The sequence below is a fragment of the Argopecten irradians genome, chromosome 1 (genome assembly GCF_041381155.1).
Source record: "Argopecten irradians isolate NY chromosome 1, Ai_NY, whole genome shotgun sequence".
NCBI lineage: Eukaryota > Metazoa > Mollusca > Bivalvia > Pectinida > Pectinidae > Argopecten > Argopecten irradians.
The window spans coordinates 10578176-10597640 of NC_091134.1; the positions used below are offsets into that span (position 1 = coordinate 10578176).

Here is a 19465-nt window from a genome sequence, read left to right on the forward strand (position 1 = left end):
GTATTTTTGTGATAAGTGTTTAATCCAGGTACGTTCTTGATTACTGACAATTGCATATGTAAATCGTTGCAAAAGAGTTAATATTTAATTTATGTTTATGAAATCATAAGCTGTGTATGTAACCATAAGCCAAAGACCAACAGAATATAGTTATTCAATACGTAGATCTCACTTCCGGTATTTCATGCGCACTAGGCATAACGGATGTACACAGACTCTACACACGACAAGGAAAACAATAGGGCGAGCGTACTCTGCTCGCCCTAAAAATAGAGCTCATGTGTAGAAAGATACTTGAAAGGGGGAGATAACTTACCTAGTAACCTTAATCCTATGAAATTGGTAGGGGGAGACAACTTACCTAGTAAACTTGATCCTATGAACTTGGTAGGGTGAGACAACTTACCTAGTAACCTTGATACTATGAACTTGGTAGGGGGAGACAACTTTACTAGTAACCTTGATACTATGAACTTGGTAGGGGGAGACAACTTACCTAGTAACCTTGATCCTATGAACTTGGTAGGGAGAGACAACTTACCTAGTAACCTTGATCCTATGAACTTGGTAGGGGGAGACAACTTACCTAGTAAACTTGATCCTATGAACTTGGTAGGGGGAGACAACTTTACTAGTAACCTTGATACTATGAACTTGGTAGGGGGAGACAACTTACCTAATATCCTTGATACTATGAACTTGGTAGGGGGAGACAACTTACCTAGTAACCTTGATACTATGAACTTGGTAGGGGGAGACAACTTACCTAGTAACCTTGATCCTATGAACTTGGTAGGGGGAGACAACTTACCTAGTAACCTTGATCCTATGAACTTGGTAGGGGGAGACAACTCACCTAGTAACCTTGATCCTATGAACTTGGTAGGGGGAGACAACTCACCTAGTAACCTTGATCCTATGAACTTGGTAGGGGAGACAACTCACCTAGTAACCTTGATCCTATGAACTTGGTAGGGGGAGACAACTCACCTAGTAACCTTGATCCTATGAACTAGACAGGGGGAGACAAACTTACCTAGTAACCTTGATCCTATGAACTTGGTAGGGGGAGACAACTCACCTAGTAACCTTGATCCTATGAACTTGGTAGGGGGAGACAACTCACCTAGTAACCTTGATCCTATGAACTTGGTAGGGGAGACAACTCACCTAGTAACCTTGATCCTATGAACTTGGTAGGGGAGACAACTCACCTAGTAACCTTGATCCTATGAACTTGTCCATCATTAACTGGGAGAGCAGACCTCATGTTGGCTGCTCCACTTCCTAATTCATAACTACAAAATACAAAATGTCAATTTTAATTTCTGTAAAAGAAACATGTTTTATGATATTGCTATTGATGTAAAGATCCCCCTTCCTTTCAATTATTGAATGCATATTCTGTATTTACAAATTAGGTATTGCTTATGATGTTATAATGGAGTAAAAAAGCCTTGTTCATAGATGTTTAGATTTTGATGAAAGATCCCGTATGTGTGACGTGTGAGAGCTCCCCTGTTAGGGGACATTATTTACATATGAAAGCTGACCCATGGCCCCAACAAAAACTTGGCAACCTTCAACATTTATAAACATGTTTGAGGAATAAAGAATGTTGGTTTTTTGTTTGTTTTTTTATTTATAAAAAAATATTATGATGTCTTGTGTTTACAATCGTAACATCATACGTTTGCGAAAAAAAACACCATAAATTGCATTTATTTGTGAATTTAAGGATATCAGTTTTTTGGTTTCATAATGTTACCAACGCCATTTAATAAACTTTAAAAGAAATCCCTCGACTGCATTCACAGCAATAGAAATGACAGTAACCTTGAAGCATGATCTTGCTGAGTGTATATGCAAAGTTATGGGGACAATATCATAATTGGCATCATAAGTTTAAAGTATAAAATTTGAGAAAGATCCCTTTTGTAGTTTCTAAGAAATAGCAGTAACAATAATTGATAAAGGATGGAGGGAAAGACCGATCACGTCTATGAATGAAAGGTAATTTGATTAGTCCAGCATCTGATGATAATGGACTAAATATCTCTCTCATTCTCTCGCACAACTTGCCTATAGTAAACATAGCCATCACGGAGTCCGATCATCAAAAAGTCTCCTGTTGAGACAGACTGGCCAGGAGTTGCCTCCCCTTGCCAGAATATCAAGCCATTGCTTTGGTTGGTAAGGATGGTCAACTCAACCACTTTCTCGACCTGGTTGTGACTGGGGAACATGCTTCGGCTCAGTTCAATAAATCCATCTCCTTCCACTCGGATAGGTCCAGTATATACTACCTCTGTAAGAAAAAGTAATCAATCATTATAACAACTTCTGAAAGATAACATACACAACCATTAATAGTAAACTACAGCATTACGCCATGAAAAGTGTCTTACATTTTTGATATGGACTGTACTAACCTGATTCACAGTTATCTCCCATGTATCCTAGAGGGCAGTCACATCTGTAACCATCATTAGTGAAGCTACAGATTCCACCGTTCATACAAGGTGCTCTGGTGTTACAGATGTTGATCCTCATTTCACAATGAGTACCTGAAAACAAAGCCCAGGTAACCTTATTTACAGCATTTTAGATAGTTGATGAAGACAGCCATTTTTACACCATTTTAGATATTAAGTGATAACAATAATTATTTCACCATTTTAGATAGCTGATGGAGACAGTCATTAACTACAATAATAGCAATAATGTAATTGATGGTTGTTTTAGTTAACTCACCTGTAAAACAGATACAGGACTGTCACCAACTACCATTAAATCACTCACCTGTGAAACTTTCAGGGCAGATACAACGATAGTCGTTGATGGCAAGACTTTCACACACTCCTCCGTTGTGACATGGGCGTCGGTTACAGATATTACGGTCAGTACAGTCACGGATATCCATACTGTTGACAGCGTCGCGGATCAGATTAATCGGCACCATGTTCACAGTCAGCTAAAAAACACACAACAACAAAAGTGGTTATAATGAATACCTCATCTTCTCAATAGTGTGGAGCGTTTTAAGCCATCTATCTCAAATCTGAAATTATACAACCACAAAAAGCAATGGAATGAGATTTTTTCTTAAGTATGTGTATACAGCATTCTATATGAACTTGAGGTATGAGTACGTACCTCTGCTATACAGCCCTGGAAACCTGATGTGACTCCAACTCCTCGTGGGATGATCACCGAAGGCTCAACTCCTCCAAGGTAAAGGTTGGTACGAAGGTCAAGGCCCACAGTGTTGCCAGGCGATGTGGCTATAACAAAGGGCACACAACTCTTGTCAGAATAAATCAAGATTTCCTGTTTAATTCTAAAATGATCGATATCCGATGCAGAAAATTTTGTGTAATATTTCAACATCAAATCACAGATACAAACACGGCCAGACAGCATTATTTATGGAGTAAGGCGCCAATAAGCTTAATAAGCATTTTCTGAGTTAATATCTATATATGGCTTAAGGCTTATTACAATGTTTTTACTTATCTTCATACTTACTGCCTGTCAAAAAAGCAATAGTGACATACATTATACATGAACGCAAATTATATGCTTTTGAATCATATATACATTGTATACTACTGAGAGTAGGTGATAAATCATATTTCCCATTCAGACTGAGGTAATAACTATATCAGATATGTGTCAATTGTAAAATACTGAAAGTAAACAAAACCACTGCTTGCTAGGCCATACTGAATAATATAACTTCTAACAAGCCATCCAATGTACATTTAATATATTTTCTTATGTTTGTGATTAATTGTGAGAACTTTAAATCTAAAGATTAATTAAGAGCAAACTTGTAACAAACTTTGATTAATTTGAATCTTATAAGCCTTAACTTGAAGTCAAACCTGGAATGCCTTTTTAATCACCGACTTACATCATTTTAGAACTAATTATGGTGATACAACGTATTGATTTTTTAACGGAATATAAAATTTTCATAATTCTACTCCAGTATCTAAGCATGGTATGTTTTGTATACATACATCAACATGTATGTGAATAGGAAGCTATATACTACAAGCTTGTCACATTCTGACCTAGCCTCAATCTAGTGACCAGTGATTCGCAGTGAAGTATTCTATAAAGGGAGATAATTCTCATGCAGGTGTGACAGCATGCAATTTTCAATTCAGATCAATGCAAGGCTATGGATGAAACAATGAAAAGATGATCAACATGCATAAATCATATAAGAGATGAAGTACTGCAAAATAATCTAAATGCTGAGGGTTTTTATCTAATGCTTCAACAAATTATACAAAGACAGAGATTTTACAATATCTTTAATAGAAATATATAAGTACCATTAAATCACTTCTTCCAACTTACGAAGTTATAGGCGACATAAACCCATCAAAGGTTAAATGGTTTTTTCAAGAATACATCCACAAAAACATTCTTATAAATAATCAAAGAATCCTTGTATTTTGATCAAAGCAACTTAAAATTGTCTCACATATATTATGTACATTAAATGATAGGCCTAAAGTTACAACAGCCATGCTTTCAGTCTAGGACAGTTGTCCTGATCACAATATATATAAATCAACAAATAAAAAAATGACATAAACAACAACAAAATTGGACAAAATAGTCTGTAAAAACACAACAATAAACCAAACTGAATACACTTAAAACATAACTTGTAACATAACACATCATTGAGGAATTAAGAACTGATTGTCATGTCGTTACAGGAACACAATAGCAGGGGAGAGAAATGAAAACAAAAAAGGAAATGGATCACATTGTTTTAGGTAAGCACTCAATAACCATCATATAGTAACATGAAAACATAAACAACTATCCATAACAACAACCACTGAAAAAACAGGGGAGACAAATCTGGACTAACCAAGAAACAAAAAAAACAGGGGAGACAAATCTGGACTAACCAAGAAACAAATAAAATTTGTTGAGACAATTTCTCAAAAATAAGGGAGAACACGTAAAACACTTTGAAGCAACAGAAACCGCCTCTTCTGACTCTCAATATCAAGTTAAAAAAAAACAAAAACAAAAAAACAGCAACTCAAAAGAATTAATATTGATTCTAAATAAATAAAAGAATGGTGTCTATGCCTTAATTAAGATATATTTCATTTTGATGAATATTTTGATGGTGTAACTTATTTCAGGTGAATGATGATTTTTAGCATGCCAATGTTGAACTAACATAAAACATTATCTTTGCAGTCAATTTCAACCCATAACCAAATTGTGAGCCTATGGTGTGATTTTTTGCTTTTTTAACATGTCAAAGTTATCAAAGTGCAGGCATTTTCAAAATACAAGCCTAATTGTTCTGATATTGATGACTCCCACCACTTGCAGACTAAATAAATCATAGAAAAGAAAATAGAAGAAAGCATGAAATGTTTAATAAGCTTCCCTGGCAATCACTTTAAATCTCCATATCAAAGATGACTGAGATTCACCTTGCTTACCAGGTTGTGCAGATTAAACTGTGCATAAAGAATTCCATGGCATTCTAAATAAAATTCAATGAAAATACAATCACCATTCAGGCAAGGAATACTACCCATATAAGACTACTCTTGTTGGAAAAAAAAAATCAAGCTGATAAAAAAAATAGTTGCAGCAAAGAGAAAGTCAGAAGCGCCGAAAGCAAAATGAACACCAAGTACACAAATGGTTTGAAATGACGGACACCAGTAGGTAGCAGCGGAGTTACCTGCCCTTCGGTAGCGATATTGCTTATGGAGATGGTAGTTGTAGTAGTTGCGGTACTGATCTCTATAATAACTCCATGGCCAGACTAAGTAACGTAAAAATGGCACGATTTAATGACAAATGTGGAACAAAATATATTGTTAAAATATCAACAGTAACATGGAAATGTCATCTGAAAAACAAATTATTCAAGATATTGATGATCTATCTCAATACCTATATTCATGATCATTTTGTGAAAATTATTTTATTTCAAAGCGCTATTTTGTATCTAATCTGTGCCTAAAGATGTGACTAATCTTAGCTGTCGATCACTGACAACCAAGTTACAGCACAACTCTGGTCGTTCTGAGCTTCAAAAACAGCAGGTGTTAGTATCGCTAAAGCTTTTTCAAAGAATCCCATATATTTTCAAAAGGCATAATCTTTAAAGCAAACACTTTATGAGGTATGTAAGAAAATCTGAAAGTGTAGTCGAAGCAAATATCAAATGCCGGTAACAACTTGCAATATACACAAAATGTGAGAGCTCTAAAAAAGACACATAAAATAAATGTTAAGAATTCTTTACATAATATGTAACTTTAAATTTTAGTTAAAAACTTAGTATAAGAACTCGCTAGCTTTAGGTGGTGGAGGAAAGCCGGGAATATCTGGAGAAACCTACATGGGTTTCAAATTTACAACCCAGTGATGGAGGACTAGAGGTCACATGTTGGACCACTTGACCACTACAGCTAGTAATGTTCTGAGAAAAAATGTCTGTCTGTAACTCAACTTACAATATCAAAAAATATTATTTCAGAAAATGTAATTCATTTCCATGGTTTGAAGGTTTATTGGGGTTTTTTTCCTACTTTGTTGTCAGTGCATTAAACATTTTGGGGTATGATATATACATGTGTGTACCTACATCTTCTATCAGAGTGCAAATTCAAACCATGCAAAAACTATTTATATATCAGTAATACATAATATAAGGGCAATAACTCCATTTTCCAGGATAGGTTATTCAAACTTATTTCATTCATTCATCAGTACATAAAAATAGCCATTATTTGGCAATGGGTAAAATTAATATGGGTTTATCATATTCAGTGCTGTGTACATATCTATATACATTTTCATTATGAGACAAGGCACAATTAATTCTTGTGTTTAAACTTGCCGTTAAAGCTTAGATATCAAAGGCTGAACGCAGCATACTGTATCTTACTTATAAATGCTAATATTTCAGTTTATAGATTTATTTTTAAATCAATAAAATCAACATACAACAATCATATCAACACTTAACATGTAGGCATGGGGGATGTTCTACAGCTGAACTAACTTTACATAATAAAATTATAATGATATTTCACTAATAAAAACATTTTTTTAGATAAAAATATTCAATAAAGATAACATCTTTGAATGTTTTTTTCATATTTCACATGATAAGAAACACTGGGTCAGATTAGATAATACTTCACATGGTAGATATCACAGTCGAATTATATTGGATATCCCAATTAAGATTAATACAAAAAGGTGACATAAATTCATGAAAAATACAAATTCCAAGAATCAAGTGTGCCCTAAAAGTCTAATAAATATGAATGCTAAGGGGAGGTAATTAACCAGTGAGGGAGATAAGTGAATCACATCTAATTATATAACTGCTTCACTTGTTCACTTGCACATGTATCGTGTGAATTTCTATACAATACATGTAGAACTATGTATTGGAACACTAGGTGGTATACAACAACAAAGCAATGAAGGTGGAGAAAACATGTAAATTGGCATGATTTGTACCAGTTTACAAAGCTCAGAGTGTTTTAAAGTAAAATAAATGCAAAGTTCTTCATAAACAAACAAAAAATTAAAATGAATTCCATATTGTATGTACATCAGATATTTTATACTTAGATCAGACTGTACCCCCAGTAGAACATCATATACCACCTATGTGTTGTCTACAGCAGACATATACAGGTTTGCTCAAAGTATTTCCTAGATATCCCAATACTAAACAAAATAGAGAATTGAGGGGAGATAACTGGTAATGCATACCTTTTACTGGCTCTTCATCATTAACAACTAGAGTTCCTTCCTGGTTATTTTTGGATAAGGAGACTCTGGTCCATTGGCCGACAGTGAGAAGGTTCCGGCTATTCAGAGTAGCAGGTCCTAAGCAACCGAAAATTCCACAATTTAATAAGTATGTTAAAATAAACATCTTAAATTCACAGTTACAAATGAAATACATAGATTATGTAAAAGTGAATGTTAATTGTGATCTTAACTTTTACAGTAAAAACTATAAACAAACAAGCACAGTTTTTTTTATGTAAATGTACATGTAAAAGCATTCAATTAATCTATTTGTTCCAACCTGCTTCTTTGAAATTATTTGTCTACCTCAAAATATATTTTACATGATATTTCCTCTTTTCCAGCTTGATGAATTATATATGTACTGTTTCCTACAGTTTTAACGCACTATCAGAACATTTTATAATGTAATAGATAATAATTCAAATTGTAAGTTCCCTGTATAATATATTTACCAGATCCTGTGTTATATTTATACTCCAGGTATCCATTATGTAGCGCCACACTGATGTAGTCTCCAGAACCCTGCTCATCATGGCCGCTGTACAGAATAATTCCATCGTTCAAAGTTCCAGGTTTGAATTCAAGATCAATTTTCATCTGGTACCGAGCTCCCTTGATGGGTGCATAGGTGATGAAAGAAGTTTTATTGAACTCCGGTGTCACAACTGTCACATCTAAAATGGAAAAAAACAGAGGCCCATGGCCTTAATGGTCATCTGACAATGCAAACTTGGCACCATTTGAATAAGAAAAGATTACAATATGTTCCAAGATGATGACTTTGACATCCATTTTTGATTTTGGAAAGACGTGTAATGTGTTTTTTAATAGGCAGCCCTTCTATTATATTCAATCAAATATTACAATTGCTACTGATTCTGTATTGATAAACTATGTTAGGGCAGATCTGTCTATTTCCCAATAACTTGAGTGCAGAACGTGACCCAATTTGGTGCGTATGAATAAATGTAAACATTGGCGGACATTCAACACAATCATGTGTCAATGTTTACAAATAACATATGCACGAGACAATCAGAGACATACAATAAAATATTTATTTTTGTAATATATTATTGCTATTTGACATGAATAAAATAACTGAAATATGAAGTCATAAAAAAAAAGGGCAAAGGGCGGGATTAAACTGTCTGTCAACGGCGCGCTTTTTGAATGGTTGTTGTGCACAGATAAACATAACAACAGTATAATTTTTACGCCCAATATTACGCAGTAAATGTTTGTATCTGATGTTTTGGTTGATTTATTGTTTAAAAGAAAATATTCACGTTTATGCAATTTACCTCGTGCTACATTGGGTTTATTATCTCAAAAACCAAAACAAAGTAAGAGGTTAATCCTTAAATAATTTTAAGCGCTGAAGATCTTCAAAATGTATATTTCATGATGGCAGTTGTGGTGGCCATCTTGGAATTCAGACTGATTGGAATTTACTCACCTCTCTGACATCCTGGGCCTGTCTTGCCAAATGGACAAATACATTTAAATCCAGGACGATCCTCAAGGTTCATACACTGGCCCTCGGGACCACAGGCATCTGTAATACATTTACCAATCATCGTAACTATAACATATACATGGACAGCATTACTCTTATTACCAATCACATCTACTTGGTATGGATAACAATATTCATAACCAATCAGATTGATTGTAACATTGATAGGACTTTTTCTAATCAATCAAAGAGACTGTTTCACATCTGAAATTAAATTACACTTGTAATAACTAATCAGAGCGAATGTCGTATATCTGTCTTTTTTAAGTCAGTTTTTTACTGAAGTTTTGACTTACGTCTACACTTTTGTTCATTAGGGCCTTTACTTTATTGAAAATTTATAATCTGCCAGCAGGATTGTAACATACATACTTGGATAGCATTTTTCACCAGTGACTTCACACGTGCGGCCAGTGAATCCTTCGGGACATATACAGTGGAAGCCTTGATCGTTATTGGCCGGGCGACAGAGACCACCGTTTCTGCAGGGTTGTGACATACACATAGAATACGCCTCAACTCCTACCATTTCAATGGAGTCAGCACCCAGGTTCAGATCAACACCCTTCAGCTGAACTTGGCTCACACTTCCTGTAGAAAACAAAAGCTACTCCCTGATACATGTGATAAGATTAACTTTATACCGTAGATTGGCTACAGATGATACAACTTTATAGCAAGTTCAAGATACAATTTTCTTTTTTTTCAATCAAACATTACGGTCTGAATAAGAATATTTTAGAATAAACAGTATCAGTACAATATGTCTTCATTTTTTAAAAGAACACACTTTTAACAGCATATTTTTATTAAAAACCAACTTTCACTGTAAAACAACAAAAATCTTTTTAACTCCAGATCATACTTACCAACAAATCCTTCACGGAAACCAACACCCTTTGGAATAGCATTGAAGTTGGGAACACCTCCTAAGTAGAGATTTCCGCGGAGATCCAGTCCCTGGAAGTTCCCTTGAGATGTTCCAACATAGGCTGGCTCTGTGTCTACTATCATCGTACCTGTAATAAAAAATATCCTAAGGTGTCAACAAGAGCTATGACATCTGAATTAAACACAGCAGTAAAACATAGTAGTATAAGTTCTTCTCATATTCGGGAATATTAATGTTTTCATTATACATATGAGCTTTGCCCACAAGGATGATTTATCAAATTTCATGACTTTTAAGTACAGTGATGTTTGAAGGCTGTGACACCTATAGTAGACTTTCAATGAAACTTACCTTGTCTTCTATTCCTGGTCAGTTTGATGGTGTGAGCCTCATCCAAAGCAAGTTTGCGGTTACCCTTAATGATGGCTGGTCCTGATCCCATGTCAAATCGGAACTCGGGATATCCTTCAGACAGTCCGAAGGAGACGAAATCTCCGGTGGTTCCAGTATCATACTGACCATTATAGATGACCAGTCCATCAGTGGTCTCAGGACGGAGGGACAAAAGGATGTCAAAGTCGAGGTACACATCATTCAGTGGAGCATAAGAGATGTAGGACACAGGATCCTGGGTAAATCTCGGCACCAGATCTGTTATTGATAAACATATTTAAACTTCTTGTTTCAAACTTCTGCTTGCTAAATATATGAATTGGTCAATAATTTCTCAAAATTTGGCTAATATACTTAATTTGCATTTGATAATATTAATAGAAAAGTCGTTACCATGCATGGAATTATACAGAAGGTGTTATTGTGAGGGACACGATAAATCCTGATCAAAGATGTACCAGTATTTGACGAGGTGCCATAATATTATACCTTCATGTATTCACACGTGGTTCATTTCATAATCTTCAGGAACTTTCAGATACAGTTATTATTTGTATCCGTCAGGTTACCATTAGGTGTAAAATTTAAATTAAATCTTTTATCCTACCTCCTACACGGAGTTCCATGGAATGCTCATTTGAGCCCAGCTCGTTTTGGGCATTACACACGTACATTCCAGCATCCTCTGGTTTGACCTGGTCAATTTTCAAAGAGCCGTCCTCAACATCATATTCTCTATAATAGAAAATTAAACATTTCTCATTCAAAATTATTGTTTTACCCTGATATTAGAAGTCAATATTACCGATTTAGGCCAACTGATCTATCCAAGAGAAATAGAACAGAAGATTTCATGATTCAAATGAAAATGATAAATACAGTAGATGAATTTATAAATTCAATGATAGAAGATAAATAGCAGATGGATATATGAATTCAATGAAAAAAAAAAAAAAGAAAAAGAAAATAAATGTGGCCCCTTACAGACCATCATGTTTTGAAGTTAACTAGTTGTTACCTGGGCATTTCCCCATTTTTCCTATACCAGCGGATTTCAGGTGCGGGGTAGCCAGTCGCCTCGCAGGCCAGTGTGGCACTTGTACCTAAAGCTGCTGTTAGACTATCTCCCTGACCAGATATCAATGGACGGGCTGAAAAATGACAACATCTACTGAAAATGCTACAAAGGACATGTTATACATAAAACCAAGTCTAAATTTTCATACTGTTATATCATTGAGCTTTTTTCTATCTTTTGTATAATTGTCAAAACTGGCATTAGATTTTTCTTGAAAACACATTTAGCGATCATTAAAGCATTAAAAAACAACAATGAGACAAGAATATGATGTTGTTAAGTGACCACTGGCGGTCACTCACTCACCCCTAATGTAGAGGGTCACTCTCTGTTCCACCTTGCCGTATATGTTCTGTGCCTCACACAGATACGTTCCTGCGTCAGACAGAGACACCTCAGGAATAACTAAGATGTTGTCATTGATGAAGGCCGAGGCAGACAGTGGTCCGTCAGTTTTTGTCCAGCGAACCGTAGCACGAGGTGTTCCTTGAAAAGGTATTAATTTGAAATTGCAAATAAATCTTTATATGGTTTACTAAGCAATGCATAACCAATACGTTTTGTCATTAAGTTCAAAACTTTTGTTAAAAGACTCGCTTCTGAGATATAAATGTAACCATTCCTGCTATATCTATAATCATACTATATCATTATTTTCTCTTTTTAATCAACTTACCTGTCACGACACACTCCATTTCCACTCGTTCCCCGATATTGAGAGTTTGAGTATCAATCTTAACAGTCACATTAGGATCGGCTGTATAATGAAATTTTGAAAATCAATGAATGAGAAGAAATATAACCATTTGACAAAAGCTGATTATTTTGTACACAGGACCTTTTTAAATAACATTGCTGACTTTGTACTTTTGATCCTTGTACTGAAACTTAGTAACTTACTATATGTAATTTAAATGATATTAATTTTGCATTTAATGTTATGATAAATAAATTGTAACCGATACACTTCAGTTTTTGCTAACATATCTCGGGGTTATCTCCCCTTACTTACTCTTTCTACCCTGAACATTTACTGCTACATAATCTCTTGCGGTTCCAGCAATATTTGTTGCAGTACAAATGTATCTTCCCTCGTCCTCTGCTGTGATGTCATAAATTCTATAAATGGAACAAAATAGATATGATAAATCTAAATAAACAAATGAAGAGGTGACAGGGTAAAAACATACATCTGAATTAGTCATTTAAGGCAGCCTGTTACTGAAAAATAATATTCAATGTAGTACAGCTTAGCAAATCTGCATCAAAATCATTAAATAGTAAATTGTACCCACATTAGGTGGAGCTTATGGAAAATATTTATTTAAAAAAGGTGGCCAACTTTTGTTAGATGCTGGTATTTCTTAATTAGTGATTGAACTGAAATCCCCTTTAGCACAAATAGTGAACTATTGGTAGCTTTAGAAAATATATCTTCAAACCTCTTTATCCCAAAATGAGATTTAACTTTGTGTGAAGAGTCTCTGAATATAATTTAAAGTATATCAAAAAAAATTTAGGATAAACAAAACATTTTTTGATTTTAACAGGATCCATGAAATATAAATTCTGGATTTAGAAAGTTTAACTAGAATTTGTTTTATTCTAAATAACAGGCAGTTGCTGTAGTCCTGTGCTGTGATATCTGAAGACTTACGTGAGAACGCCATCGACAATTTGATGTGCGAGCGGTAATGATCCTCCTTCCTTCTCCCAACGTACTGTGGGGCGAGGAACACCCTGGGCATCACAACCAAACGACAAGGACTGACCAATCACAGGAGTTGTCTGTCGGACTTCTGCTATCACCGTTGGGGGCACTACAACAGCATTCATACAGTTACACACATGACTTGTAAAACCCTCAGAACATTAGTGTATTATACTAGTAAGTGCTTATAAACTTTTAGATAAAACTTAATTCCAATAATTCAAATTAAGATTAAATAAGTACATGTCAAATAAACTACAAATGGTCGAACTTTGAGAGGAAACCTGTCCAACTGAGGAAGTCTCGTATGTTGATCTGTTGCTTTAAGTTTATTATTCTATCAACAGGTATGGTCAGTTTTTGAAGACTGGCATCCCCCGTATACTATGTGTTGTGTGCGGCGAGTGCGATTTTGAAGGACAGCATCCCCTATATTTCATGTGCTGTGTGTGGGACGTCAATGCTTCAGATATCTCAGTCCTCAAACTTTGTTTATACAAGTTTATCTATTGGCCTTGTGAAACAAGATCAAGTGGATTATTCAACTACTCAGCGGAGTTTGTTTATGACATTTACCTTGAATAGATACTTCTGCGTAACCATCTGAGGATCCGGCGGAGCTGGTAGCTACACATCGATACCGACCAGCATCAGCAGCGGTCACTTGATTGATAACAAGTGTGCCTTCACTGGTCTGGACAGCCCGTGGGTTCAGAAGGCCATTTAATTTAGACCATTCGATCTGGAAGGGTCCGGATCCCTGTGGGATGCAAGTCAACTGAATCCTCTGTCCTGCTACTGCTTCTACCCGAGCAGGAGATATTGTCAAACGTGGACGAACTACAACAGAAAACAAGACGGCTTTGATGATGTGCTCTTTAATTAGTTAGCGTGAATAATTTGTTCACAGAATTGCTTTGTATATATCACTTACCCGTTACAATGATGTAGACAGAGGTTTCGTAGGTCTTTTCCTGAGCAGTGGCGGTACAGATGTATTCGCCACTATACTGGGAGGAGAATCTGGGAATGACTAGGGTACCACCTCTCTGGCTGTGGTTTGGAGGAAGTGGTCCCTCTCGCCTTCTCCATCTCACCACTGGATTCACTAAGCCTAAAACAAATACTCTCTTTAAAACATCAACAATATCACAGAGCACCAATATAACAGGATAGGTTTTCAACCAATCAGAAAACAGACACAACCCTCCCTCATTTATGATTAGGGGATAAAACATCAAATAGCAGTGTTGATCAATTTCAACAGACGGTACAAAATATACACAGGGGTACAATCAACTTACCTCTTGTATTACACCTGAGTTCAACTCTCTGACCTTCCTCCACAGACAGGCGATCTGGACCTTCAATATCAAGTACATCTGTGCCAGTTGGCCTTTCCTCTTCTCTCACTAAAACAAACCAAATCAATGTCCCATTAGTAAAGGTTCAGTGCTAGTTAAGGTCAGCTTACTACAGTACCGTAATCTGCTACCTTAGTCGATCTGAACACCACTTACACATGAATGTGAAAGTCATTTGTTTCAGGCCAAACATTTCAGGAAACATCGATGTGGACGTAAATCGATTTACAATATTTTTTTACAGAGTCCAAGTGTCTGAAATACTTGGCGGTTCTAAAGCACTTTTACAGACTTTTGGTCTGAAATACTTGAAGGTTATAAAGCACTTTTATAGACTTTTTGTCCTGTTTTCTAACACGGCCTCCATTCTCTTGTCATGAAGACTTACCAATAATCTGTACAGTTTCCTGGCTGGTTCCTGCTGAGTTTCTTGCCACACAGACGTAGTTTCCAGTATTGGTGGTGGCCACATTTTCCAAGGTCAAGGTTGCAGATCCAATGGTAGCCAAGGCTTCATAGTCTGGTTCCTGAGGGATGTCTCCACGTTGTGGTGCTGTGTTGTACCTCCAGTAGACAGAGGGAGATGGGTCACCCTGTCCTATACATTCTACTGTTACTCTCTGGCCTACCACAGCGTAAATGGTACGATCTGGCTGGATCACAATCCTTGGAGGTCCTGAACACCAGTCAAACACAAACTTTTTAAGCTTCAGATTTTCAGTTTTTGAATATATTTTTCTTTAAATTACTTATCTAAAGTCTGAATAATATATTACAGCACAATATACGATATATAAGGACAAGTACAGCTGTCCCTGACCACATAAGTTACCTACCCTGAATGATGAGTATAGCTGTCCCTGACACTGATCCCATGAGTTACCTACCCTGAATGACGAGTACAGCTGTCCCTGACTCTGACCCCATGAGTTACCTACCCTGAATGACGAGTACAGCTGTCCCTGACTCTGACCACATGAGTTACCTACCCTGAATGACGAGTACAGCTGTCCCTGACTCTGACCCCATGAGTTACCTACCCTGAATGATGAGTACAGCTGTCCCTGACTCTGACCCCATGAGTTACCTACCCTGAATGATAAGTACAGCTGTCCCTGACACTGATCCCATATCATTGGTAGCAGTACAGATATACTCTCCAGCTTCAGACCCTGTCACCTGTTTAAACATGATCACTCCGTTTTCCATCAGTTCAGTCGTCTCTGTGATGAGAGCTTCACCTCCAGCCCTGTACAAAAGTAAAAATTTTATTACGATCACAAGTCTCACCTTCTGCTATCATTGTTATTATTTCTCATTAACTGAGTAGCAGCTACATCAAACTCACTGGTCCTACCATCATCGACATTCAAAACTCTATCATGTAATTCTTACAAATGGTTTGGTTTGGAATGTTTAGGCTTACATCCTATTTACAGTCAGGGTCATGTAAGGACTGCCAGGTTTGACAGTTTATGAAAACCAGAGTACACGGAGAAAAACCACCGACCAGCAGTAAGTATCTGGCAACTGTCCCACATTGGATTCTTACTGAAACCCAGAGGTGGAAAGCTTGTGGTAATATGTCTGGACATCTTAACCACTTTGTCACTTTCAATTCATAAAAAATGCCTTGCTTTCAAATAGAAAATGAAATGACAATGAATGGTGGCGAGGAGAATACAGGTGAAATTTACCTGGACCAGGTAATGGTTGGTGGGGGGTCTCCGTCCATCACTCGACACTGGAATAGGGCACTACCTCCAATGGATATGGTCTGGCTTCCACTTGGGTAGAAGTCAATCTTCGGCATCATACGACCTAAATTTCAGGTAAAATTTGTCATCATTAATTATAATTATAATAAAAAAAACACACTTATTTAAGTTAGTCAATGAAAAACAGGCAATGTACACTGCTTGTAATCTGCTGTTTTTTACTTTGCAAAGATAGTGTTAATATCTATTCTTGGATATGTATTTGATCAATGTGTTCACAGACCCTAAATCCGCTAGGTTTTGTTCCCTAGAGAATAATATTTATGGAATAAAATAAAAGTTCACCTATGTTAATTATGCTAACGACAACTTTGTTTATGAAACTGATCTACAGCATTCCATCATTAAGAGAGCACCAAAGTCAATTAATTACTACTTATTTCCTTTTAATATGACCATATGAAATAATGGAGCAGTTCAGGCACTTACGTTCCACTTCAACAATTGCCCAACCCTGGTCAACACCAGCGGAGTTCTCAGCCCGGCACACATAAATGCCACGATCTTCCATCTTGGCATCCACAATTCGTAGCACACCACCATTAACCTACACAAATGACATTAATAAGAGATGAATGATTTATTTTAATGCAAATTCATCAGTATACAGATGATTAACTAAGTTACATAATAATAGTACATTACAAAAAATCTTTGAAGAATAGAACTAGTGAGTTTGTGGTTTAGCCCCATCAGCCTTAACAGTGACCTGAGGTCTGATAAAGCATGAAATATTACATATTAGTCCATTGCACCCATCGGGCACTTAAAGTCAGTCAGGACTATAATTATATAATACAAGCATATAATTTCATATACATATACTGCTACAAATGGCCCCAATGTAACAAAAGATTTAAACCTTTGGTATCTTAACACGATCAGAAAGAACCCTATATAATCACTATCAGTACAATCCTTTACTCTGGTGTGTTCCTACCTGATGGCGACTGGTCAGCTCTTCGCGACTCTTGGTCCACGTGATAGTTGGCTGTGGTTTACCAGTTACTGAACAGCGAAGAGTTCCAGTTGTTCCCATGGCAACTGTAAGCCTTGAAGGCTCCATTATTGCAGTTGGAGATTCATCTGTTGTAATAAAAGACAGATTAAAAAGGAGTTTGATGTGAGTCATTAATCTGTCTCTGATCCATTAATAATAAAGTCAAACTACTTAAAATTGAATTGTGAGTAGTCAGTACAGAGAACTTCCCATTATACAAATGTCCCTTGTGTTCTGTTTTAAGACATTAAAGCTATTCCACTTGGAAATTTCCTGATCATGTGTCATACTCGACAAGAAAAACTTCTATCTATACTTATTTTATAGACAATATTTGTTGATATTTTTGTTACAGACAATAAAATTAATGTTTCAGTTTTTTTGTATCTAGGTTGTAAAGTTACAAAATGAACGTAAGTGGCATGTCCTATATGGCAGTCATGATCGATTGTGATTGGGATCTACATATTGTAAACCCTGTTGTACCGCCATCCTCGTTGTACTGCTAAAATCGGTACTGGACAAAAGATGTCAGTATAAAGGGGGACTACTCTACTTACTTCCCTCTGTAACAGTGACCTCTGCAGTTGCTGTTCCAGAGCCAGTCGGAGATGACGCAGTACACACATATGTACCAGAGTACGATGGCTGTACATTTGTCAGAGTCAAAGTACCTCGTTGCTGTGTACTTCCTAGAAACATCAAATAAATCACATCACATTCCTTCTATGATTTTAAACACAGCTATTACTTCAGTATATAAGGTATTGAAAGCAATGCACTGTAAAATCAGTCAATCTTAATTCTATATCATTAAACATGAATACAGGCATTAATTTTAATGGTAGAGAACACAAGTTATTTTATACTTGATTAAAGCTTGAACAGTAAAACGATATCAAACTCAGTGAATACATAATAAATTTACTATTAATTGAAATTTTTGTAGTTTCTTTTTGTTTTGGGTAGCTTTGACATTTTAATTCACAATTTGTACTAAAACAAGAAAGCAACAAGGATGTTTACGAAAATTAAGCCCTAAATTGGACAGGAGAGATGTGAGAGTAGGCAACACTAAATGCCTCCCACTCCACACCCAACCAATGTCATGGCGAGGCCACAAACAACTTTGGACATATCAAAAACAACATATTTTTCATAAATTGCAGTCCACTGAAGAAAGCTACAAACACAATAACAAGCTGGTTATAAAGTGCTCACCTTGTGGAAGTCCACCATTCCTAGACCATACCAGAGTTGTCCTTCCTGTGTTGTCCTCAACAGAACAGTAAAGCTGGGCAGTTGTTCCTACTACTGCAATTACGGATGTCTGTCGTACGATCACCGTGATTTCTGGACGCTCTGTACAGTACATAATCACATGTTTTAACAGATGCAGAGATTTCTGGTCACAGAATCTTATTAAACCTAATCAATAAAACTCAAATATTTGTTGATCAAATATTTGACAATATCTTTGGTTAATGGTCAGTTCATTAGATATACATTGTTTCAAGTATTAATGAGATTACCTTGAAATGTAGCCTTACACTTCTTAACCAAGAGCTTACAAGATGAAACTTACGTATTCTGGTAACATAGAGAATGGTTTTGATCTCGTTGGTTCCAGCAACGTTAGTCGCTTTACAGAAATATTCAGCTTCGTCTGAAGGTTGTACATTAGGGATACGCAGCACGCCATTGTTGATAGTTGCTGAGGAACTGAGGCGGCCATTTCCTCTTCTCCATTCTATAGTTGGGACGGGTGTTCCTGTGGCAACACATCGGAACTCCGCCAAATCTCCTTGGTTCAAGTTCAAGTACCTTGGTTCTATTGACACTTGTGGAGATATCTGGGATGCTGCAAAAGTCATGTAAAGTTGTGTGGTCA

The 19465-nt window shown here is 36.2% G+C and overlaps 1 protein-coding gene across 5 annotated transcripts in view; it reads right to left on the minus strand.

Moving 5' to 3' along the window:
* The window catches only part of LOC138317338 (basement membrane-specific heparan sulfate proteoglycan core protein-like), a 144911-nt gene that overhangs the window by 4696 nt on the left and 120750 nt on the right, over positions 1–19465 (minus strand). For 4 of the 5 annotated variants that reach the window (XM_069258965.1, XM_069258957.1, XM_069258948.1 and 1 more), the window contains 29 exons: positions 19160–19435; positions 18796–18936; positions 18135–18266; positions 17515–17660; positions 17004–17121; positions 16494–16617; positions 15888–16045; positions 15185–15472; positions 14737–14844; positions 14367–14546; positions 14009–14272; positions 13379–13541; positions 12734–12840; positions 12398–12478; positions 12028–12207; positions 11662–11794; positions 11251–11378; positions 10602–10901; positions 10228–10377; positions 9731–9949; positions 9299–9397; positions 8292–8513; positions 7795–7911; positions 5738–5821; positions 3157–3284; positions 2803–2974; positions 2433–2567; positions 2083–2308; positions 1215–1298 (listed from right to left, as the gene is read on the minus strand). In XM_069258965.1, coding sequence (XP_069115066.1) covers positions 1215–1298; positions 2083–2308; positions 2433–2567; positions 2803–2974; positions 3157–3284; positions 5738–5821; positions 7795–7911; positions 8292–8513; positions 9299–9397; positions 9731–9949; positions 10228–10377; positions 10602–10901; positions 11251–11378; positions 11662–11794; positions 12028–12207; positions 12398–12478; positions 12734–12840; positions 13379–13541; positions 14009–14272; positions 14367–14546; positions 14737–14844; positions 15185–15472; positions 15888–16045; positions 16494–16617; positions 17004–17121; positions 17515–17660; positions 18135–18266; positions 18796–18936; positions 19160–19435 — 4663 coding nt within the window. The remainder of the gene's footprint in view (positions 1–1214; positions 1299–2082; positions 2309–2432; positions 2568–2802; positions 2975–3156; positions 3285–5737; positions 5822–7794; positions 7912–8291; positions 8514–9298; positions 9398–9730; positions 9950–10227; positions 10378–10601; positions 10902–11250; positions 11379–11661; positions 11795–12027; positions 12208–12397; positions 12479–12733; positions 12841–13378; positions 13542–14008; positions 14273–14366; positions 14547–14736; positions 14845–15184; positions 15473–15887; positions 16046–16493; positions 16618–17003; positions 17122–17514; positions 17661–18134; positions 18267–18795; positions 18937–19159; positions 19436–19465) is intronic. The other variant, XM_069258939.1, reaches the window with a different exon arrangement.